This window comes from Carassius carassius, chromosome 19, assembly GCF_963082965.1.
Source record: "Carassius carassius chromosome 19, fCarCar2.1, whole genome shotgun sequence".
Classification (NCBI taxonomy): Eukaryota; Metazoa; Chordata; class Actinopteri; order Cypriniformes; family Cyprinidae; genus Carassius; species Carassius carassius.
In genome coordinates, this window is record NC_081773.1 from 12,879,836 (window position 1) to 12,905,022 (window position 25,187).

Here is a 25,187-nt window from a genome sequence, read left to right on the forward strand (position 1 = left end):
CTGGACACTCTGGGACATCCTGAAGACTTCTTCACTGCAGTTGAACCTCTCTCCCCGAAGCTCTTGATCCAGTAAATGGTTCTTTCAGGTTCAATATTCTTTGTAGCAGTTTCCTTGCATGTGAGGCCAAACTGATGCAAAGCGATGATGGCTGCATGTTTCTATGGAGGTAACCATTGCTAACAAGAACACAATGATTGGAAACGCTTCTTCCCTCCTTTTATAGCAATCAGTCTGCTCTTACAATCTACTTATTATGATAATGATTTCACCTGACTAGTACTCATTCACACTTCCACATGTGCTGCTGATATGATTAGTCAGTTAATCTTAGCTGGTCATTTTGTATCAGGATTAAAAAAGTGTATTTTGTGCATGTGTGTGTTTAAAATGCATCAGATAATTCTACACAATAATCTAGAAACAGTGTGAATGAACACCACAACAGCTTAAGCAACAAACTATGCAAAACAATACATTTATGTCACTGCCAAAACTTTTGGCCATTACTGTATAAGCATGCAAATACACATGAAAATCAGACATAGAGTGTACATTTCTTTTTTGAAAATAAATAATAACCATTTCAAATGAAAAATATAAAGACACTTTTATGATACTGAACATTATGATGTCATTGCATAAGAGTTAGTTCCGCCTGTTATGGATTGAGGTGAACTGCAACAGCAGAAAAGAGACTTCATTATGTTGTCAGCATCTCTCCTCATGAACAAGTACAATAAACAGTCAGCGAGTGGGTTAAGATACAAGAGACAGTGACAAAAAATATAAACATTCTCAGAAGTAGGAGGTATAGGCTCCAAAGACTCTAAACACAAACTTGTAATTGAGAGGGGAAGGATAAGTAATGTGTAATTAACCAGCACAAGAGACAGACTACCCAAAATTAATTTCCGCTTATGAGAAGTAAGTGATATTGCATGAGAGAGACCCCTCCAAGTACCAACAAAACACAGGAGGATTACTGAGTAAGGAATAAAAGATGCCAGACTTTGGGATAACATGCTAAACATCCCTGGAGCTTGAATTTTTATGAAGGTCAAAGGCATTAACCAGATGATAAAAGATATAAAACAGGACATTTTTACTGAATTGTGAGATCTGTACCAGTGAGGATGGGAAACTAAAATGTATCTTTCAATAGCAATTAATGCCATGAAAAACAAGCCAACAATCAAACAATACTTATATGGACTCCACAATGTAGCCCTCGCTAAGTCGGTTGTTAATACAATTATAAAACCAATCTGCAAGAGATCAGAAAGAATCAAATGTATCACATAAACCGAAGCAGCATGATGAGACTTGATGAGAAAACACAATGCAAACAGGGTCAAGCAGATGACCGGAATCTCAAAGAGGCTCACAATCCAGATAAACACTGCTTCCCCATTTTCTATTTTATAAGTATTGTTCATGTTATGTGACTCGTTGGACCCATTAGAGCTGTTGTTGAGTTGCATCATGGTCTCAGAAAGTCTTGGAAATTAGCACTGAAATAACAACAAACCTGAGATTAATTTACTGTGTAAAGATTTCTAGAAAAAAAAAAAAAATAGCATTAACAGTTGGCAAAACTGACTAGCTAGTTTATCAGACGCCAACCCCCCCCGAAACACAATTTGTCATAAGCTTATGATAACAAACTCCACCCATTTAGAGGGAAGATATGAAATTAGTATTTTGTTGATTTATTGTTACCTTGCCTTCTGAAAGCTTTAGCTGAAAAATTATTTCATTTAAATTCCATCTCAAACTCCAACTTGAACTGAATAGGCAGATCTGGAGAGTTTACTTCCTCAAAAACATTTTATATAGATGTTTATTGTCAAGTTAGGAATTGCTAAAATAAAACTGAAACTTGTGACTATGGGTATAAAAATGGGTAGAAAGAATAAAATTGGGATTTACTTTTTTGGATAGGTGAACATATAATAATAGGCTATTCTTTACCAGATCAGAAAAAAACAACAAATGTATTGTATTAACTAAACTGTCATGATGAGACTAAATGAGAAATGACATTGAAAACAGGTTTTTCCCTTCCACATCCACAAAAAAGGCATGCAGTGTTTGTAGACGTTGTAACTCAACATTCTGTAACAGGTAACTGTAAACAATATAGACATGGCATTTTCAAACATATGAGAAGACTTTCTCTTACCTACAATCCGACTGTAGATCCACACAGCACTGAAGATGTTGCTCATCAGCTGATGACGATGTTCTGAAGAGTATGACATTTACAGTAAGTTTAAATGTCCTTCCGAGAAGCTCCAATATTTTCCCTGGGTGCTGAGCAAAAACCACATAGTGTTTTTACTCAACTGTCGGTGTATAAATTGATTTGGTCTCTGCAATAATAATCCATTTTCCCCATTAACAAACTGAAAGCCTGTTAAAAAGTCTTAAAAGCATGCAATTAATTGATTACATTGTGGCTGCACATTTCCAATCTCATTAGTCCATGTTCATTCGACACATCATCAATGGATATTTTTATGTATAGTATTTCTAATATTGTTATTAAGTTTGTTGTTAATCAACAGTGTAAATAATTGTTTTGGGATAATAATAATAATGGAATAATTGTTTAAATATCAGTTTCTTTTTTACATAAAGATTCCATATGAAAAGAAAAGAAAAGAAAATAAAAGATTTTAAGTCATTATGTGTCCTCGTAAGTTTGCGGAGGTCTCCATGTGGATCCCAGCCCCATGGAAGAAGTTGAGAGTTGAGCAGTGAGAGAGTGAAGTGAGTGAACCCATAATGGAGTTTCTTTTCAAACCCACCCCAATTAGTGTGCCAGTAAAACCCATTCAATCCACAGACATTAACAAGCCCCCACTCTACTGCTGCACCAGCTTGCATTTTCTAGGCATTTGATGTTTCTTCACAGAGCATTGTAAACGTATTGCTTTGTGACTGACAGGAAAGCACAGGGGAATGAATGTGAGGAGATAAACCCAATTAACTGGTAGGATTTACACTAGCTTCAGTCTGGATCCAGAACACCTGAGAAGAGAGGATGTCACCCCCTCAGAGGACCTCAGATGATGCCAACCCTGAAACAACATACAGAACTAACAAAAATTGCTATAAGTTTGATTGCAACATACTGTATAATAATTGCTGTTGATAGTGTTCATCGTTTTTTTTATTACATCTTTAATTGTTTTTTTTCTGAACATTTCTGCCATATTATATTTACACTTATGAATTTAGCAGATGCTTTTATCCAAAGCGACTCACATTGCATTCAGGCTTTAAATTTTTTTTTTTTTTATCAGTATTCACATTATGTACATTAACTGACAGTTACCACTGATAAGCTACTACTAAATATATTGTAGACACTTAATTTTTTGTACAGTAGGCTAAACAGTAAGCTACGGTGGTTAAAAGTTCCAGAACCTCAATGCTGAACATTATTATTTATTTATTTTATACAAAGTAAATAACTTAAGATAGAACATCTGTTGGAATAGAACTCTGGACCCCTCACACCCAGCACACTCTCTCTTTGAACTGTTACCATCTGGTCGACGCTACAGAGCTCTGAGCACCAGAACGGCCAGACACAGGAGCAGTCCATCTCATGAACACTTAACAATTATCTTGGAACACACAACACTATATACATTACCTATTTAACAGCATACTTGTTTACATTTCAGATTTGCTCATATCATACCTGTACATCATATCTGTCTATATTATTTTTGTGTTTTTGCTTTTTTTGTGCATTGTCTATTTTGTACATTATCCACATTTATATGTGAAATTAGAGATGCCCTATTTATTTGTCCGGTATAACGCTTGAGACAGTCATTCCTGTTACATTTTATTTAATTCACTGAGCTCTTTATTTATGCAGGACATCCCTGAAAGCATACTTATCTGCCTCCTCTTCACATTTTCACACAATTTTCAGAAAGAGTATTTATTGATAAGTCTTAAAGGAAACATTTTGATGTTGTAAGGTTATCAGAAAACACTTTGCACACCTGTTTGTTTCATAACTGATTAACTTTGAACTTTCACTGAACTGAATTGACTTGAGCTAAAAATAGCACCATTGTCTTCTGCAGAGATGCTAAGTTGAAGTTTTATAGCTTACAAACTTTGCAACATTGACACTGAACATATGAATTTAACAGTGAAATAAACTGAGCTGAATAATAACACTTTTACTGCTGATTTGGTATACTACAGTATTAATACTGAAACTTCTAATAAAGTACTACTGTATATAAATAAAAATGGCTTTACTTGTTAGTTATTGCAAATTATGATGATGGGTGCTGGTACTGGTTGTGTGTTGTGCTTTAATCTGACATCTGTTAGAGCCAATACAGCAGAAAAGAAATGCCAGTATATCATCAACATCACTTCTCATGAACAATAAACAGTCAACAAATGGTTTTAGATACCAGAGACAGTAAAAAAAGTTGGAAATTATTTGGCTTACAGAAAATCCAAAGACTTAAATAAAAACTTTAATTGCATTGGGGAGAATGAGAAAGGTGTAATTCAGCAGCACCAGAGAAAGACTGCCCAAAATTAATTTGCATTCATGAGAAGTGAGCGATGTTGAGTGAGAGAGGCCCTTCCAGGTACCAACAAAACACAAGAGGATTATTGGATGGGGGTAAAATACGCTATACATTAGGACAGGCCATGAATTGTAAGAAATATAAAAATATATTTAAATATGGTCCTATCCCAATAAACCATACATCAATGGAAAACTTATTTATTCAGCTTTCAGATGATGTATAAATCTCAATTCAAAAAAAAATTACACTTCAGAATGGTTTTGTGGTCCTGGCTCACATATGATTTGATTTACTAGATTCCCATTAGGTTGTTGATATCAACATAAGAATTATCTGTCACAGAAAGAATCAAATGTATCACATAAACTGAATGAGCTCTATTAGATTAGATGAGAAAACACAATGCAAACAGGGTCAAGAGGACAACTGGAATCTCAATGATATATAAAATCCAGAAAAACACAGATTCTACATGCTCCGCTCTAGAGTAAACCGTGCCGGTGATGTTGAATTGTGTCATGCTCACACAAAGTATCGAAACGTGGCACTGTAATAATAATAATACATTTTACTATGAAAAGAAACAAAAAATCATGCTGTTTCTGTTTCAGTAATTTCTGACTGATGGTGTCTGATAATATCACACAGTTGTTTAATACAATCCTTGTTAATTCAAGTGAAAATTCACATATGAGCTGGACATGATCTAGCCTGGAATCAGACTGTAGATCCACTTAAACCATTGAAGATGAAGATCGAAATAAATAAACTAGCAAAACATCACTTTAGAGAGTTGTTTATTTCAATTACAAGACTCTAAATAATTAAACTTGAAATGCTTTTGTGGTAAGCTCCATAAAGATGGTCAAACTATTTATGTTTTGAAAAGCTCTGAAAAGGTCCACAAACAATGGCAGTGATTTCAGAGTGCAACAAATATCAAAAATATTACCAGGAATTCCCTGATCACAAGATGATGGTGTCTGTGAAAAGTTCATGGTTATCATCCTTTTATAGCTTGAATCACGTCACATAAAAGGGAAAGTGGTTTTTCAGTCAATTAATGGCATGATGAAAGTGCAAGGTTGTGGGTTCGATTCCCAAGGAACACGTTAGGTTAAAAAAAAGTTATCCTGAATGCACTGTAAGTCGCTTTGGATAAATGCTGATTTAAAATTGCTGATTAGTGTGCTTGCCTCTTTGCATTTGATTTCTCTAGAGAAAACTACATCAACAAAGATTCTTCCCGATTCTTCTTTACATGACACATAGAACATCACAGGCTTGGAAGCACTGATACAGCTGGCTGAACGGTAGAAGTTATGTAGAAGATAAATTTAGTTTGAAATAAGACGTTTATATATCACAGTAGCCTAGAATTATGCCCTTTTCTTCCACAGTTTATCTGAAGAATCAAGCTGAGAAGACGTTCGTAAATGTAGCCAGTCACAGACGTCAGAAAAAAATATCTGACGAAGGCGAAATATACAGTTCTACATCATTAATGTAAATTTCATATTGAAGTCACATGTCTACACCAGCGTGCACGCTCGCTTACTGCCGCGCAAGCGCAAACAGAACCAAAATAATGATGCCGTGGCTTGCCTCCGTTTAACCGGGCGCGATGGGCGGGGTTTAGAGAAATATCAGCCAATCAGCGTGCCCCACGACCAGTGGGCATGATGTCCGTTGGCCTGACAGCTATGCGAATGTCCAGCGCGTCTAAAGGATCTTTGTATGTTAATTCAGTGATTTGACGGAGGAGAGAAAAAGTAAATATGGTTGCCATAAGCTCAGTGGCGCACAAACTATTAAACTACGTTCCCTTTTTACTAGTTTTAATCGATCTTCGATACGAAGGTAAGTGGTCAGTTCTATTGTTTAGGAAAAGATTTTAACCAGTTTTGTATTTGTTCATCTTCATGGCAGTTATTTAGAGAAAGTTACTTTGTTTTTATAAATTAACTCAAAGAACAGTCAATAAGAGATGAAAAATCACAGTTGTTTAGATGTCTACACGTTACTCATGAACTACAGATGGAGTCCAGAAACACGCTGATGAGGATCCAGTTACCTGTCAAGCATTGCTTAAACCTTAATGATGGGGTTTTTAATTTAGATTTTGTGTGGTTATGTTGTCTACTGCATTGTTTTTTTTTCTATTTTGCTGCTCTAAAGGAATCCTGTGATTCCGTTGAAGCAATGTATGTCAGTTTGACTTCACTTAAATGTTTACTAATCTAATCTTCCTGACTCTGTTGTACTCTGCTCGACGCTAGTGAACACGTTTGAAGCGTACTATTGCCATACTAACTGTACACTAATGTGCTTTACTTCTACTACTGAACACATGGTTCAGATATTGCATGTATACCTTATTGTGCTATGTGGTTCATCTAGATTAAAACGTATTTGCCTTTCACGTGTACTGCAGGAGTTAAAGGTGGGAAGGATGGTGGTGTTGAGAATCATCTGGAGATGGGGAAGAAGCTTCTGGCTGCAGGACAGCTGGCAGATGCTCTCTCTCACTTCCACGCTGCCGTTGGTGAGTACTGGACCTGTTTACTTGAGAACTTAAATAATCTTGTGTGTAATGCATTCTTTTCCCACACAGTAAAGTTTTCTATTTAAGCAACGGGTCTAGTTTTAATCATAAAAATAATGTGTGTATGTGTATATATAAATATACACACACACATGCACCACACACTTTTTTTTAAATTAATTAATTTAAAATATTATTCTTTTTTAATTATTAGATGGTGACCCCAAAAATTACATGGTGTACTATAGGAGAGCAACTGTGTACCTTGCCATGGGAAAGTCAAAATCTGCATTACCAGACCTGAGCAAAGTCATCGAACTTAAACCGGACTTCACATCGGTGGGTTCTCAGAATCATTTCACACTCTAAAATATGTACTACATTTTTCTTTATATGACTTACCAAAACCTGTGTAACCAGTGTTTCTTCTTAATCCACAGGCGAGGCTTCAGAGAGGAAACCTACTGCTGAAACACGGCAAACTTGATGAAGCCGAAAGTGATTTCAAAAAAGTGGTGCGTGGCATTTGATTAGCATTAGGGATGCACCAGTTGGACACTGGTTGATTATTATTTACACCCAAATGTAAATTGATTTCTTTAATTTTTCTGTAGCATATGGTTCAATATTAAAACTGCAGTAAAAGTGGTTCTTTAAAAATAAATATTTCAGACAAGGTTAGTATCGGTTGAACTAAATACTAAAATATAGGCAGTTGGTATTGGCCTCAAGTTGATCTTCTGGAGAAAATGAAAATACATCCTATCTCACATTAACATTTCTATTGTAATACCTATGAGGAAACAATATTTCATTAAGTCTCCCTGAAGTGCCCTCATCCTTCTCCAGAGTATTCTTAGTTGAGTGAGTCAGCGGGGAATATTTCTTGTCATTACTCCAAAGGCTTCGTTTAACCTGCACAATTGAAATGTTCTGCTGTTCTGACACTTGCTATCTGTTCATTTTCTTAAGTGTGATAATTTTTTATTTTTTTGCCTTTTAGCTCAAATCAAACCCAAGCAGCAGGGAAGAGCAGGAGGCACAGAGCCAGCTGAAGAAATCTGATGAAATTCAGAGACTGGTGGGCCAGGCACAGAGCGATTTCAACCGCAGAGACTACAGCTCTGCTGTACCGCATCTCGACATTATCATTGATGTGAGTTAACCTGGAGCAGGGTTATTATCATGAACTAAACCTAGAGCTATAGCCAAGAAAACAATGTATTTTTGTTTTTAGAAAAACTTAAACTTGCATAAAATGTAAATAACTAAACCTAAACCAATTTAAACAAATAAATACAAAGAAAGAAAAACTATATATGCATATTTAAAAAAAAAGAAAAATTTCTAAACCTTCATTTTAAAATGTTTAAACAGAATATAAAAAAATAAAATCTTATTTGAAATATCAACAGAAGCTTTTATAGTACACCAGTGACTATTAAAGTAACAAGCTTAGACCGCTGAAAAACTGATCCAAAGAAGTATGTTCCAAAGCTGCTATATTTTGTAAATAACAATAAAAAAATAGAACACATAAAATAGAATCTAATTAGAAATATTAAGAAATCTATAATAGTATAGCAGTGATACTAAAATGAGATTGACATTAATTAATGACCCTGCTTTAGTAACTCAAAGATTTCAGTTGACCTTCGAGAGTTTCCTGTTTACTGTAGGTGATCCCGGTGGTTTTGTCCTGGTGCACAAAGGGATTACTGCTGCTCAATAAGGGCACTTTTTGTTCAGTAATGTCATCGTTTGCTTTGTAGGAACTATAAACAAAACAAATATCATATTAACTGCCAATAGCAAGGCATTATTATAAATATCACTGTCAAGTCTTTGCTTGTCATCTTTTCAGACGTGTGTTTGGGATGCGGACTCCAGAGAAATGAGGGCAGAGTGTTTCATTCAGTTGGGTGAAATGGGCAAAGCCATCAGTGACCTCAAAGCTGCTTCAAAACTAAAAAGTGACAACACTCAGGCTTTCTACAAGCTCAGCACCATCTATTACAATCTGGGAGACCATGAGATGTCCCTCAAGTAAGATAACATTAATGCTTAAGGTCTGGGAGTTTGGAGTTCATCTATACTACAAAAGCATTCTAAGCCTACCAGTGTATTGCACAATATAGACCTTAACTTATATTGCCTATTATGTTTTAATAAACGTATTTGAAATGAAATGAAATATAAGCTAAGATAAATGTACAAGTAAGTGCCTCACTATGCTGCATGTCCAAAATGAGTGGCATCCAGTTTTCAGTCTGGTTGTTTAGAATTTGTAATAAATGTTTAGCAGCTGGAACCATGCCTAATAGTGCGTGTGTGTGTGTGTTTTTATTATTTAATTTTTTTTGCAGCGAGGTGAGGGAGTGTCTGAAACTGGACCCGGATCATAAGCAGTGCTTCAGCCACTACAAGCAAGTTAAGAAGCTCAACAAACAGATACAAGCTGCTGAGGAACTGATCCAGCAGCAAATGTATGTCCCAAAGTTGCTATATTTTGTAAAGAATATAACAAAAATTCTAATAATAATATCGTGATTTATAGATCATTTTTCTTATTTTTAACAGTTATTTTTAGTAATGTTATTTTTTTTGTTATCGTTTTATATTTCCATATAATATAACATCCATTCATTTTTCAAACTTGTCCTATACAGGCTCACAGGGATTCCAGGATACCCTAAATATATAATATAATATAATTCATTGATTTGAATAGAATTAACTTAAAACCCCACTATCATTCAAAAGTTTGAGGTCTTTTATGTCCAACAAGGCTTCATTTATTTATTTAATTAAAAATACAGTAAAAACAGTAATATTATTAAATATTTTTAAAATAACTATTCTATTTTAATATTTTAAAGTGTCATTTATTCCTGTGATGATGAAGTTGAATTTACAGCAGCCATTTCAGTCTTTATTGTCATAATTCTTCAGAATTTGCACTTTAAGATTCTTTTCCAGGATTCTTCAATAAATAAAGTGTGAACCATTTTCATTTGAAATAGAATATTCTTTACTGCCACTTATCAGTTTTATTGAGACCCATTAAAGTGAATGTACACTCATTGCCAATCTAAAGAAACTAAATGGTTGTTTTTCTAAATCCCCAGGTACAGCGATGCGGTTAGTAAATATGAGTCTGTCATGAAGACTGAACCAAATGTTCCTCAGTTCATTCTTAACGCCAAAGAACGCATGTGCCACTGTTTGTCAAAGGTGAGACTGAGCTCCTTGACCACAAGGTGTCGCTATCTACCAAAGCATACACTGCATCTGCACGTAACTGATGTGAGTGATTGTTTTTATCTTATTCCTCAGGACCAACAAACTCCCAAAGCCATCTCCGTGTGCAGTGAAGTTCTGAAAGCAGACCCTCAGAATGTGAATGCTTTAAAAGACCGAGCAGAGGCCTACCTCCAGGACGACCAATATGAAGAAGGTAGATCTGGATCTGGATATATGCGTTTTTTGATCCATTGTAACAGTTTTTATATTTTTTTAATAACTGAGTGATGAAGTTTTATACATAGGAAATTGGCTACTTTTAATAGAGTTTCCTCAAGATTGCTCTTAAAATGATGAGGTGAAGTGACCGAATTGTGTTCTTTTTGCAGCCATTAAGGACTTTGAGAGTGCTAAAGAACATAGTGAGAATGACCGACAGATCAAGGAGGGTCTGGAAAGAGCACAGCGGCTCCTCAAACAATCCCAGAAGAGAGATTACTACAAGATCCTGGGTGTAAAGAGGTTAGATAATACACACAGCAAATCAGTGTCATCTGTAAATCAATGCAGAGGCCTAATACTTCTATTAAAGTAAGTAAACACTCTTCTTAAACTGCTGTGCACGCAGAACTGCCCAAAAGAAAGAGATCCTGAAGGCATACAGAAAGCTGGCGCAGCAGTGGCATCCAGACAATTTCCAGGATGCAGAAGAAAAGAAAAAGGCAGAGAAGAAGTTCATAGACATTGCTCAAGCCAAAGAAGTTCTCACCGATCCAGGTATACTTTAGTGCCACATTTGTTTCTTCTTCACCCTGTTGTTGCTCAGTTCATGTTCTGTGGTAACTTAGTCCAGTTCTTCTGTATCTCTGCAGAGATGAGGAGTAAGTTTGATCAGGGCGAGGACCCCATGGATCCAGAGAGTCAGCAGGGAGGGGGGCATCACCACCACCACTTCCGCGGTGGCTGGGACAACTTCCAGGGATTCAATCCTTTCGGTTCTGGACCTTTTAATTTCAAGTTCAATTTCAACTAAGGCTCGGCTGAATAGACCTAGGGTCTGGATATGTGCTGGAGTCCGCCTGTAGGAGCTGGCACCTTCTGACCCCACCCACGGGCACGGCTCGGACATGACAAGCGCCTTCAAACACAAGTGATCCCATTTCCTAACCGTCATTCTTCGGAGCAGCTCCTGCACTTTCAGGGATCTTACAATCCAGAGCGCAAGGTTAATAGACAAGCAAAGTCTGTGAGCGCCAACCTATTCATTCCCAAGAATAATATGTACATAGAAAACAATGCTATTTTTCTATGATTCAAACTATGCTGTAAATAAAGGAAATAAAGAGATTTGAATCCTTATTTAAATTAACATGACTTTTTTTGGTCTGTTTTTACTATGACTGAAGACCATGGCAGCATTTAGATTAAACACATTTGTGCAATCAAATGCTTTTAATGTTAAAATGAATGAATTTAAATCACTCAGAGTATCATAAGACTTGTATTCCCTTTCAGAATAAAAATATCACTTTATTCCTGAGAAAGTCCACATCTTTGAACATCAAGGCATAGAAACAAATGTGTACAGAGTCAATGATGAAATAGAAATAAAACCGGGAATATACAGGATCCGTCCTGTACATTCGAGAATGGATCTGCAGAGCTGACTTTGACAGCAATGAATTTGGGAATTTGATTCCCCCCCCACAATAGTTGACAATTGTATGGTTTATTCTGGAAATATACTGTAATATCTTAGAGGGCTCTACTTGGTAGTGTTCAGACTTTCAATGCAATCTAAAAGTGAATTTATTAGTGAGACATTTGTTTTAAATCAACAATTTGCAACCACAGATACCTTTCACTTGCAAACACTGACAGATGACAGAATGTTTACTGAAACTATGTTACAAAAAAGGCCATGTGGAATGAACTGTGAAACAGTATAAAGGAATGTACACAATATTGACATTTGTCCCTTATGAATATACACCAGCTCCACTGCAATTTCATAAACTGGCCAGAAATATCAGAGATAACACTGCAATTGTTTTAATCTTTTTGTCAGAAATTATTTATAAAAAGTCATTTATACAGTTTACATCTTGAAGTCCAAGAGCATTCAAACTAAACCTTCATTCAAAATCATATACATAAAATATGTCATGAAGTCTTTTAAAATGTTTCCTTGTGTGTATTTCCTCAGTGTTTCACAGGAAGATAGGTGCAAACATGAGCACTCGAGTGCTAAAGTTCATCACGCCGAGTGCCTGTTAAAATACAGATGATGTTTATGAACTGGGCTTACTAGAATAAAAGTCATTTTCGTGATGACTAAGTCTTACCTGTGGTCTGTGGTGATGATGATCTATCCTCAGTAATTTCCTCCTCCTGCTCCTTCACCTGTTTGAGAAACTGCTTTATCTCATTGTCGTACTTGGACCACTCTGGAACAATCCTCACTGCTGCACTTAACTTGGGCTCTTTGGTCTTTGGGTTATTGCACTACAATAAATCAACACAAAGAAAACAGTCAATTGTGGTAGCAAAACACTTCCTTCAACCTTTTCCATCTGTGCTTAGGGTGGCCTTATTTAATTTCTTGAGCACTCAAAGTGAAAACTGTCAATGCTGTTCATCTATAATAGAGCTTGATATCAATAATTCCATGACTTCTAAGTCACAAAACATGTTTTTACAACATAACAAAATTTTGATTGTGCCAGATTGTGGTACAGAAAGTTCAGAAAAGTTACATCATATCGGAGAATAGACAGCAAAACAAAAAACATACCACAACTAGTTTGGACACACCGGTTGAAACCCAGTAATTTCACTGTTTTTACATTGATACGTAATGGTTCTTAAGCATCAAAATAAACCTTTTTAAAGATTAAAATCGAAACGTTTTTTTTTAATTTTAATAATATTTCAATATTACTGTTTTTCCTGCAATTAACATTTACAAACAAAAAGTCTTACCAACCTCAAATTTTTAAACGGCAGTGTAGATTAAGAATAAATTGATATTCACACAAAACATCATATTGTAAGAAACATTAGGCTTAAAGTTCAAGACCCAAATAATCTCATTTATATAAAGATGTGTTCATGATGGTGCACAGAAAAGTAGCAGCCACTGTGTTAATGACAAAGAAAGGCTAAATACACTAGATCAGCTGTAGGACTACATTCAAGAACTGAATCTTTATGCAATTAAAATTACTGCATTAAAGGTAAGGCAATATATTTGTAAAGCACCATTAAAAACAACAGTTGGTTGACCAATGTGCTGTACACATTTTAAAACTTGTATATATATATATATATATATCCCCTCCTTGAACTGCCACCTTAACGTGGTGGAGGGGTTTGAGTACCCGAATGACCCTAGGAGCTATGTTGTCCGGGGCTATATGCCCCTGGTAGGGTCTCCCAAGGCAAACAGGTCCTAGGCGACGGGTCAGACTAAGAGCGGTTCAAAACCCCTTATGAGAAGAATAAATCAAAGGACCGTGACGTCGCCCGGTATGGTGCAGCCGGGGCCCCACCCTGGAGCCAGGCCCGGGGTTGGGGCTCGTATGCGAGCGCCTGGTGGCCGGGCCTCCCCCCACGGGGTCCGGCCGGGCTCAGCCCGAACCAGTCCTCGACTTTGTTTGTGCCTACGGGCCGAACGGCAATGCAGAGTACCCAGCCTTCTTGGAGTCTCTGGGAGGGGTGCTGGAAAGTGCTTCGACTGGGGACTCCGTCGTTTTACTGGGGGACTTCAACGCCCACGTGGGCAACGACAGTGACACCTGGAGGGGCGTGATTGGGAGGAACGGCCCCCCTGATCTGAACCCGAGCGGTGTTCAGTTATTGGACTTCTGTGCTAGTTACAGCTTGTCCATAACGAACACCATGTTCAAGCATAAGGGTGTCCATCAGTACACGTGGCACCAGGACACCCTAGGCCGTAGGTCGATGATCGACTTTGTGGTCGTTTCATCCGACCTCCGGCCGTATGTCTTGGACACTCGGGTGAAGAGAGGGGCGGAGCTGTCAACCGATCACCACCTGGTGGTGAGTTGGATCCGATGGCGGGGGAGGAAGCTGGACAGACTCGGCAGACCCAAACGTACTGTGAGGGTCTCCTGTCAGAGAGATTTTCAACTCCCACCTCCGGCAGAGCTTCGACCGGATCCCGAGGGAGGCTGGAGATATTGAGTCCGAGTGGACCATGTTCTCCACCTCCATTGTCGAAGCGGCCGCTCGGAGCTGTGGCCGTAAGGTTTCCGGTGCCTGTCGAGGCGGCAATCCCCGAACCCGGTGGTGGACACCGGAAGTAAGGGATGCCGTCAAGCTGAAGAAGGAGTCCTATCGGGCCTGGTTGGCTTGTGGGACTCCAGAGGCAGCTGACAGGTACCGGCAGGCCAAGCGGACTACAGCCCGGGTGGTTGTGGAGGCAAAAACTCGGGCCTGGGAGGAGTTCGGTGAGGCCATGGAGAAGGACTATCGGTCAGCCTCGAAGAGATTCTGGCAAACCGTCCGGCGCCTCAGGAGAGGGAAGCAGTGCCCTACCAACGCTGTTTACAGTAGAGGTGGGGAGCTGTTGACCTCAACTGGGGATGTCGTTGGACGGTGGAAGGAATACTTCGAGGATCTCCTCAATCCCGCTGTCACGTCTTCCATTGAGGAAGCAGAGGCTGAGGGCTCAGATGTGGACTCGTCCATAACCCAAGCTGAAGTCACCGAGGTAGTCAAGAAACTTCTCGGTGGCAAGGCACCGGGGGTGGATGAGATCCGCCCTGAGTACCTCAAGTCTCTGGATGTTGTGGGGCTGTCTTGGCTGACACGCCTCTGCAGCATCGCGTGGCAGTCGGGGACGGTGCCTCTGGGATGGCAGACCGGGGTGGTGGTCCCTCTTTTTAAGAAGGGGGACCGGAGGGTGTGTTCCAACTACAGGGGGATCACACTTCTCAGCCTCCCTGGGAAAGTCTATGCCAGGGTACTGGAGAGGAGAATCCGGCCGATAGTAGAACCTCGGATTCAGGAGGAACAGTGTGGTTTTCGTCCAGGCCGTGGAACACTGGACCAGCTCTATACCCTCTACAGGGTGCTGGAGGGTTCATGGGAGTATGCCCAACCAGTCCACATGTGCTTTGTGGATTTGGAGAAGGCATTCGACTGTGTCCCTCGCGGCGGCCTGTGGAGGGTTCTCCGGGAGTATGGGGTCCGGGGCCCTTTGCTAAGGGCTATCCGGTCCCTGTACGAACGGAGCAGGAGCTTGGTTCGTATGGCCAGCTGTAAGTCAGACTTGTTCCCGGTGCGTGTTGGACTCCGGCAGGGCTGCCCTTTGTCGCCGGTTCTGTTCATGATTTTTATGGACAGAATTTCTAGGCGCAGCCAGGGGCCGGAGGGGGTCAGGTTTGGTGACAACACGATTTCGTCTCTGCTCTTTGCGGATGATGTTGTCGTGTTGGCCTCATCAGGCCAGGACCTTCAGCATGCACTGGGACGGTTTGCAGCCGAGTGTGAAGCGGCTGGGATGAGAATCAGCACCTCCAAATCCGAGGCCATGGTCCTCAGTCGGAAAAGGGTGGCTTGCCCACTTCAGGTTGGTGGAGAGTTCCTGCCTCAAGTGGAGGAGTTTAAGTATCTTGGGGTCTTGTTCACGAGTGAGGGAAGGATGGAACGGGAGATTGACAGACGGATCGGTGCAGCTTCTGCAGTAATGCGGTCGATGTACCGGTCTGTCGTGGTGAAGAAAGAGCTGAGCCGCAAGGCGAAGCTCTCGATTTACCGGTCAATCTACGTTCCTACTCTCACCTATGGTCATGAGCTTTGGGTCATGACCGAAAGGACAAGATCCCGGATACAGGCGGCCGAAATGTGCTTTCTCCGCAGGGTGGCTGGGCGATCCCTTAGAGATAGGGTGAGAAGCTCAGTCACCCGGGAGGAGCTCAGAGTAGAGCCGCTGCTCCTCCACATCGAGAGGGGTCAGTTGAGGTGGCTCGGGCATCTGTTCCGGATGCCTCCTGGACGCCTTCCCGGGAAGGTGTTCCGGGCACATCCCACTGGGAGGAGACCCCGGGGGAGACCTAGGACACGCTGGAGAGACTATGTCTCCCGGCTGGCCTGGGAACGCCTCGGTGTCCCCCCAGAAGAGCTGGAGGAAGTGTCTAGGGAGAGGGAAGTCTGGGGTTCTCTGCTTAGACTGCTGCCCCCGCGACCCGGCCCGGATAAGCGGTAGAAGATGGATGGATGGATATATATATATATATATATATATATATATATATATATATAAAAAACACATTACACTGCAATGTTATACAGCACAGAGAAATCTGACCACACAACAGGTAGCACTAAACAAAAACCTACAAAAAAGCAGGGAAAAAAAAGGAGTTTTCAAAAGAGATTAAAGCTCCCATTAAGGCTTTTCTAATCATCTGATTGATATATATAGGGATTGAACTTTTTTCAGTAATTAGCAATTAAACGTTTTCAAACAGAAAAATGAATGAGCACCATATAAAAGGAGAAAACTATTCATTTTTATTGAACTGTAAAGCAATGATGTTATGAGGTGACTGCAAGCAAAACTTGGCACGAACATAAAAGAATAAAATAAATAAAAAAAATGACAGTTTCTTCCCTATAGTATGTGTTGAGTAAAAATAACCCCACACAGCACTGGAGTAAGGCTCTTACAACTAAACTTGGTACACATTAATGAGGTGAGAGATCTGGATGGAATGCAGAGGTCAGCACTCTTCTAAACCTGCGTCAGACCCGAGTTCAGCCTGTGCTGTGAGCTGCAGCCCTCACTGCCATCTCTAATGAGACGTTTCCCTCTCCACCTCCCAGGAGCAGCCGGCAGGGAGGAAGAGGGTGTAAATGAGACTACTATTTTTGTCGCTCTCTGTATGTGCGCTAGTCATAGTGGGAATGAAGAAATCTGGGTATGATCAGACTACAGGCATTTCAACCTGATATCATATCTTCTTCAAGGGGCTCTTTTTCTAAAAATGAAACAAAGCAAATTGATCGCTATTGCTTAAATTATAATCAGTGCCAAATATCATATACTGTATGTGATTATGCTAGTGGATATAAAATATCTAAACTCTAATGTTTATCTGTAACACTGTACAATAAGGTCTTATGTTTGGTAACATTAGTTAACTATATCAGTAACATGAATTATCAGCTATAATACTTCTATTGCATTTAATAATCTTAGTAGAATATATCAGTATTGTTGAATTCAATATTTACCATTACATTGTTTTAGATAAAAGTTATATAAAACGATTAACAATATGAATATTTTTATTAATGTATATTAACAAAGACTAATAAATGCTGTAATAGTTCAGGTTTGCTAATGCCGTTTACTGGCATCTTCCCAATGGGTCTCCCATTCCTGCTACGCTGTAGTGTTTTGGTACATTTTTTACATTTTTATGCATTTAGAAGACACTTTTATCCAAAGTGACTTACAGTGCATTCAGGCTATAAATTTTTTGAACCCACAACCTTTTGTGCTGATAACACAATGCTCTACCTCTGAGCCACAGGAACATGATAGTTGAAAGATAGTGTGGTTTGAATGCATACTAACCAGATCTATGGTCTTGGCTGTAGTTTTGGAATTGTCATCACACCAGGTCTCACACCACAGCCACTCCTGAGGTAAGGACTTGATGGCTACTTGATGGATCATGTTGTTGGGAAGGTCCTGTTAGCATCAAACCCCACAGAGAACATTCAAATTACATTCAAGTCTCCTCTAATGGTTAACATGTGTGAGGTAAAGCACATACCTGGTCTAGGTTAGACAGACTGTTGGGATCTTGGCTTAAGGCTTGGTACTGCCCTCTGAGGCGGTCTCCAGCTGCGATCTTACGGAATTTTTTTAAGTCCACCACATATAATGCACTGGAGAAAAAGGGCAACATTTATGAAATATTACACATATCACTATATCATAGAACAACAGACTCCTCTATAAAAATGTTACAGCAAATCTATAATCTATAAAGATGAAATTAACACATTGTGTGTTTTTTAAACACATGTTATTGTCTGTGATTTGTTGTGGTCTGACCTGATGTGGTATTTCCTGTGTGCAAGATGAGAAGCCCAGTAGCCAGTCTTCCAAAAACGGTAGCCTTCCATCTCTTTGCGGCTGTCGCAGAATGGGGTGTACCCATAGGGGGCGCCCTCTAGATCCAGTTCTCTCAACTCCTTTAAATCTGCCCTGACAATCTACATATAAAGTATGCTGCATTATGCTTTGCAACAAGAAGGCATCACTATTTGCTAATGTGCTAACAGGATGAATTTTTGGAGAAGTGCCTGTGAATTCTCTTGGCTGCTATTAATAAAAAAATGGCAAACTGTAAGACGTATTGTTAAATCATATTCACAGGTTGGATATGGATGCATATCAACATGCAAAAACAAACACATTATTTTTTTATATATACACATGACTAATTCTGCTAAAACGTGCAGCATACAACAGAAAACACTGTACAGATTACTGTTTGCCACAATTCAACAAGCTCTGCATGTCCTTCATGTAGTACGGAAAAATTGGCAGTAATATCAGCCATGACTTTTATTATCTTTTTCATGAAAAATTTTGTGTTCAGACCACCAAGAATTGAGATTCACCCAGAAATTAAAATTGTGTTTTTTTTACTCTCCCTCATGCTGCTTGAAACCCTTCAGACTTCAGTTCCTCTTGAAAACACAACTGAAGCTGTTTTTAATGAAACCGAAAGTCCATTCCCCCAAAACTTTGACGATTTAAAAAGTTCATAAATACACTGTAAAAGCAATCTATTTGTGAATGGTTCCGAAGGGACACAATCATGTCTTATACATGAACAAATTCAATTTAGGCTTTCATTCACATATAAATACAGATCAACATCAACACATCACATATGGTGAATAGAAGCTCAAATGTAATGGCTTGACATGTAAAACCACACCTCACTGTTATGAAGAGCAATCAAAGTCTTAGAACAACAGGAGGATGATTAAATAATAAACTTAGCATTTAACATGAAATAAGATTTTTTTTTTTTTAAAGCAAATAAGCTGTAATTACTTGTGAGATGCCACTCGCTGTATTTAACCTGTATTGAGATCATGTTTGTTGCTAATTCATTCAGAACCGCTGTTTTTCTCATGCGTTAAGTCTAAGTCACCTGATCAGCATCTACAAAGATGATCTTGTCCACAGCCAGGGGAAAAAGCACATCCAGGAAAAGGATCTTATAACCCCAGATGATACGTTGCTTTTCTGTCTGCTGGTGAAGCCAGCGGGGCCACTTATACTGGACCAGCTCATACTGGAAACCATAAGCCTTCGCCATGTGAGAGATGGTGTCCTGTACACACACAAGCAGAAAGGGATCAACTACAGAGGACAACACACACTCAATACAACACAATATATCTGTAAAAACATTCATGGAACATTCTCCTCTCATTTTCATTGCTAAGAATATGAAAAAGCATTAATTTAACCTTCAGTGTTGGAGCCTCCATTGCATCGCATGACTTCTGTTCTGCTCATGGTTTAATGTTTGAAAATTAAAGGCAGGCATAAATGTATTTGTATTACAATTTTATTTTTTGGATTATATTTCTTAAATATTAGATTTTTAAATCCTACAGTGTAAATATTGCAGTAGTAATATTTCTTATTTTTATTTTTTCTTGTAAAAATATTACTTTTATTTTATGAACGTTTTTTATTTTTGACGTTGACAAATAATAACAAAATGTTAGGCCAAATTGTGTAGCCTTACAAAAAAGTTAAATATACCATATATACATATATATATATATATATGTATGTATATGTATATATCATAAATATATCATATATTTTTAGTGACAAGTACACATTTCCATTGCCAACACAGTGTCAGATACCTTAAAGGGATAGTTCACCCAAAAATGAAAATTCTATCATCGTTTACTCACCCTCAAGTTGTTCCAAACCTGTATGAGTTTCTTTGTTCTGTTGAACACAAAGGAAGATATTTGGAAGAATGACAGAATCAAACAGATCTCGGTCCTCACTGACTTCCATAGTAGGAAAAAATATATACAATGGTAGTCAATGGGGACCGAGATCTGTTTGGTTACAAACATTCTCCCAAATATCTTCCTTTGTGTTCAGCAGAACAAAGAAACTCATACAGGTTTGGAACAACTTGAGGGTGAGTAAACGATGATAGAATTTTCATTTTTGGGTGAACTATCCCTTTAAAGACATTGCTATTGCTACATTGCTATGCCATTGCTACACTTTCTATGCTATGACTGCTCCACAGACTTCTTGTTGCAAATTTTGCTCACACACACAAACCTGGACCTGGAGATGGACACACACACACACACACACACACACACACACACACACTCAAACTCACAAACTTACTGACACACTCAAACATTCAAAAAGACTCACACATACACTCACACTCACACACACAGACAGACTCAGACACACACAGGCTCACACACACACCAAACTGGACCTGGAGGTGGACACACACAGACTCTGACACACACACAAACCTGGAGATTGAGGTGGACAAAAACCAACACACACCAACCTGAACCTGGAGATAATAATAATATAATGTCTAGTCTGGTGGCTGTGATATATATAAACCTACCAACGTCCGTTGCCATGATTTTTGGAATGACTGATCGCGAGAGGAAAAAAAATGACGTTTTAGTCGCATAACATCGGTTAATGGAAACGCCGTCATTTCGCAATAGTTGTTTATCGATATTTAAAAAAAAAAACACTAAAGTTTTGCGCGAATCTGTAATGGAAACGCGACAGCGCTTAACATAGACTAGCTTCTCAGAGTTATGTTGAGCAACAGTTACTAACCATTCAACTCCGGATTGATTCTGGAATCTTCGCTGGGGGAATACAATCTGTAACTAACGCATGCTTCATGTTTTGATTCAGATCGTGTTCGAAGAGGAGGGGCTAGTCGTGCGTGCCTCCGTTGTCAGTTTGTGAGAGGGAGGGAGCAAGCAGCGCGCAGCTCTACAATAAAATACAATTGTACCCATATTAAATATTTTTAAAATCTGAATCAATCCGTGGCGGTCAGCGTTGATATTGTGGCGGGCCACCACAAATTAATGAATGAATGGGAAACCCTGCGCCATAAACTTTGTAAAGTCAGTCAAAACCATCATTATAAATAAACTAAAAAACCTGTGCACCCTGACTCTCAAAAATAACCTCAGCCAGCTCTTGCTAAGTTTGTGTACAAAATGCATCAGTGAGCACCTAGAGCATGCTGGGACGATAGCCATCTTACCTTAAATGAGGGGGAGAGGTAGTTTTTGAGGAACCAGAACTTGACAGGGGTTTTAGTGTGTTGAAGGACAGAGAGCATCATTATTCTATAAGGGGAAAAATGGAAAATAGAAATATGTGAGGAGTTGAAGAGGACACTGACATGGGCACATTCACACGAGTGGTGGTCCTACCTCAGGAAGCGCTCATATAAATGTCCAGAGGCCACTGAGAAAATGTTGAGAACGTCTTTCTTCTTGTCATCCCCATCTACACTCGGGCCACCGGCAAAGCTGCAAAACACCCAAAAAACACACACTTAACTAAAACAACTCGCCACAGCAACAGGGATATAGCTCTGCCAATAATCTGTCGATTACATAAGTTGAATTTTCAGCAGCCATAACTGTGTCACACAATCCTTTCAAAATCATTCTAATATGCTGATTTGCTGCTCAAGAAACTTTATTTTTTATTAGCAAAGCTGAAAACAGTTGTGCTGCTAAACATTTTTGTGTTAACAGTGATACACGTTTTTTCAGGACACTTTTAAATAGTTAAAAAGAACAGCATTTTTTTAAATAGATTTTTTTTGTATTAAATAAGGTAACAAAATATAAAACTCAAAGGAATCTTCAAGTAAATGATGTTATAGACCATTTAAAGTTGTTGGTTCAGCCTAATAGGTTTTGAGACAGAGCAAGTGATTTTATTTCATGTCGACATGAAATAATCGTTTCATGTTCTGAGGTGGTTCAGAGATTTCTGAAGATCTCATCCTTCAGCATTACCTCAAAACAAAACCAAGTGCCACCTGTAGCTTTCCACAACCACCCTAGCCAAGATCTCACCTACTGCTGCCTCTACACAGATATTCACATTAGCCTGTTTTTTTTAATAGCTATCATCACACCTTTGGAACATTTCGGTCTCCTGTTTCCAAGCTACATACTTCCCAAGGAAAAAGGCAAGATGAGGTCTGTTTAATAATGTGGAATGGAGGTGATGTAACCCTGCTGAGACAAGGTGGAATTTTGTAACAACCCGGCAAACTATTTCAAAATGTGGAGAATGATGTGTAAAAATCAAGCTGAGGGGAAACTAATTGAAATTCTGCTGTATCGCTTACTGACACAAGAAAAAGTGAGTAGACACAAGAAAAAGAGAATTTTTTTTTTGAAAAATGTAGAGACCAAGTTCCCTACCTTTTCTCCAAAGAACTCCACACACTTCTCAAAGACAGCAATGAACAAAGGAGACAGATCACAAAACGCAATAAACAGAGCTGTTAATTAAAATGCAAACCCTCTGCTTTTTAATATACAAAATATACACTACAGTTCAAAAGTCTGGAGTCAGTAAGCATATAAAATATGAAAATAAATTAATACTTGTATACAGTAATGATGCATTAAACTGATCAAAAGTGAGATTTATACGGTTAGAAATGATTTTATTTCAAATAAATGCTGTTCTTTTGAACCTTTTATTTGTCAAAGAATCCTGAAAATATATCACAGTTTTCCCAAGTATCATAATATTTCACAAAACTACAGTTTTTACTGTATTTTGATCAAATAAATGCAACTGATTAACATGAGGGGTTTCTTTCAAAAACATGTAAAAAATTATACAACCCCCAAACGTTTGAATGGTAGTGTGTGTATTTACAAGAGAGACAATAGCTCTGCAGGTCTTTTTTCACACTAGTTATAGAGATTTATAGAGATTTTTGCTGAACTTGATGAATGAGTCTTATCAAACTATCCCAAAAATTATATATATATATATATATATATATATATATATATATATATATATATATATATATATATATATATATATATATATATATATATATATAATTTTTGGGATAATATATATAAAAAGGTAACAACTTTAACATTTTGTAGATTCTATGCAGACCCGGACATAAAGATTGTGCAGTCTATTTTTCTGTGATATTTTTGTGATTATTTGTTGTTCCCCTCTAGGTTTTTAAGAAATGATCTAAGATGTGATTAGTGCTACAAAAATCAGACTCACCTGGTTAAGGAATCCCACAAGCCTTTGGATTCTGTTCCTTCACTTAGAAGATCTTCATTGAGTTTGTCAGGCTTTTTCTGGACCTAATATTTTAATAATATTTAATAATATTTGAATATTTAATTGATCTCATCAGCTGGTGTTTTATATGGAGGCGGAGTCTGTAAATGTTTTTTAGCATAATAGATGGTGAATACTATAATAACATTACAAACTTACTCTAACTTTGATGATCTTGCTGTGGAAGCTGTTAAGCACCACAATGACATCACCAGCATCATCAGGAGAGTCCGTGCCATCGTGCCTAAAACATACATACACAACACTATATGAGCACAAATTCCTGAAGGAAATATCAGTGCTTACAATTCAGCAAATGAAGCATGTTACAGACTTGTGACTTTAAATATACAAGGCTTACTTTTTCTACTAAAGTTTGAATGGTGTCTATAAGTTTTGCTGTTGATTTAGAGATTAATTATATTGCATGAAACTTAAGACGAACAAAAAACAATGCAGAAGAAGAAGAAGAAGAAGAAGAACTGGGAAGAACAACAACAGAAAAACAATGTAAAATAAACTAACTAGAAAAAACAAGAACAAGACAAACAGAAAAACAACAAAAGACAAAACAATTAACAGAATAACTACAAGGAAAAACAAAAAAGAACAATAACAAGGATATAATAAGCAGATGAACAGAAAAACAATAACATCAACCAAGAGAAGATAAACAGAACAATAACGATTGCAAGATATACAGAAGAACAACAAGAACAACAAAGAGGAGAAGAAAACAATGAACAAAACAAAAATGACAAATAACAAGGACAAAAGTATGAATATGATGAAGAAAAACAACAAAAAAGAAAAAGAGGGACATGAAGAAGATCAAAGGAAAACAAGGATGAAAAACCACAAAGAAGATGAAGAACAGCTAGTAAATAGTTTGAGGAATATCAAATAGTTGTGCCTTGCAATCACTGTAATTACTCTGATTCCTCACCAGTGACTCACAATTCAATACTGGATTATTTTTTGTCAAGTAGTTCATGTCTCAAAAAAAGTTGTGATGACATGAAAGCATAATAAATGTCCAGTGATTCAGGACACTATTAGGCTCTACTTCCTCAGAACAGGATATCAGTAAATAGCACACTGACAAAACACTGCCTTTGCATTCATTTAGTAGTCAGCAGTGTGTGTGTCTGAGAGATACTTTCTTTTTCTCTCTCACAGACCCTCTGTGTTGGTTATGTTTTGTGCCAGACCTTAGACTGTATGAATAATCACACTAGCAGTAGCAGACAGTGTGAAAAATGACACTGCGCTCTAACTTTAACCTGCATGAATGGGGTATACATTTTTACGGTCTTACATAATTCTCAAAGAAACCACCAGTGTTTCTTTAAAGAACTGCTAAAGCGTGCACAAT

General features: G+C 38.2%; 2 protein-coding genes across 4 annotated transcripts in view; one reads left to right on the forward strand and one right to left on the reverse strand.

The window, feature by feature from the left end:
- Window positions 1–6,247: 6,247 nt before the first annotated feature.
- Window positions 6,248–11,737, forward strand: LOC132095118 (dnaJ homolog subfamily C member 3-like). Its single transcript, XM_059499891.1, has 12 exons — window positions 6,248–6,440; window positions 7,015–7,125; window positions 7,340–7,464; window positions 7,566–7,640; window positions 8,129–8,281; window positions 8,990–9,171; window positions 9,492–9,611; window positions 10,254–10,359; window positions 10,462–10,582; window positions 10,758–10,890; window positions 10,997–11,145; window positions 11,241–11,737. The coding sequence occupies exons 1-12, from the start codon at window positions 6,359–6,361 to the stop codon at window positions 11,399–11,401; spliced, it is 1,518 nt and encodes a 505-aa protein (XP_059355874.1). The 5' UTR covers window positions 6,248–6,358; the 3' UTR covers window positions 11,402–11,737.
- A 664-nt stretch (window positions 11,738–12,401) lies between these two features.
- uggt2 (UDP-glucose glycoprotein glucosyltransferase 2) overlaps window positions 12,402–25,187 on the reverse strand; it is a 33,573-nt gene continuing 20,787 nt past the window's right edge. For 2 of the 3 annotated variants that reach the window (XM_059499892.1, XM_059499894.1), the window contains 11 exons: window positions 23,972–24,056; window positions 23,753–23,835; window positions 22,912–22,935; window positions 21,901–21,999; window positions 21,729–21,813; window positions 19,578–19,760; window positions 18,464–18,624; window positions 18,180–18,294; window positions 17,978–18,094; window positions 12,714–12,873; window positions 12,402–12,638 (listed from right to left, as the gene is read on the reverse strand). In XM_059499892.1, coding sequence (XP_059355875.1) covers window positions 12,616–12,638; window positions 12,714–12,873; window positions 17,978–18,094; window positions 18,180–18,294; window positions 18,464–18,624; window positions 19,578–19,760; window positions 21,729–21,813; window positions 21,901–21,999; window positions 22,912–22,935; window positions 23,753–23,835; window positions 23,972–24,056 — 1,135 coding nt within the window. In that variant the 3' untranslated portion in view covers window positions 12,402–12,615. The remainder of the gene's footprint in view (window positions 12,639–12,713; window positions 12,874–17,977; window positions 18,095–18,179; window positions 18,295–18,463; window positions 18,625–19,577; window positions 19,761–21,728; window positions 21,814–21,900; window positions 22,000–22,911; window positions 22,936–23,752; window positions 23,836–23,971; window positions 24,057–25,187) is intronic. The other variant, XM_059499893.1, reaches the window with a different exon arrangement.

What these genes read in the sequence shown, in the direction of transcription:
- LOC132095118 (XM_059499891.1), top strand. Translation starts at nt 6,359, where the DNA reads ATGGTTGCCATAAGCTCAGTGGCGCACAAACTATTAAACTACGTTCCC. An exon ending in AATCGATCTTCGATACGAAG is followed by an intron (nt 6,441 to 7,014) that starts GTAAGTGGTCAG and finishes CGTGTACTGCAG; the next exon opens with GAGTTAAAGGTGGGAAGGAT. An exon ending in AAAGTGATTTCAAAAAAGTG is followed by an intron (nt 7,641 to 8,128) that starts GTGCGTGGCATT and finishes TTTGCCTTTTAG; the next exon opens with CTCAAATCAAACCCAAGCAG.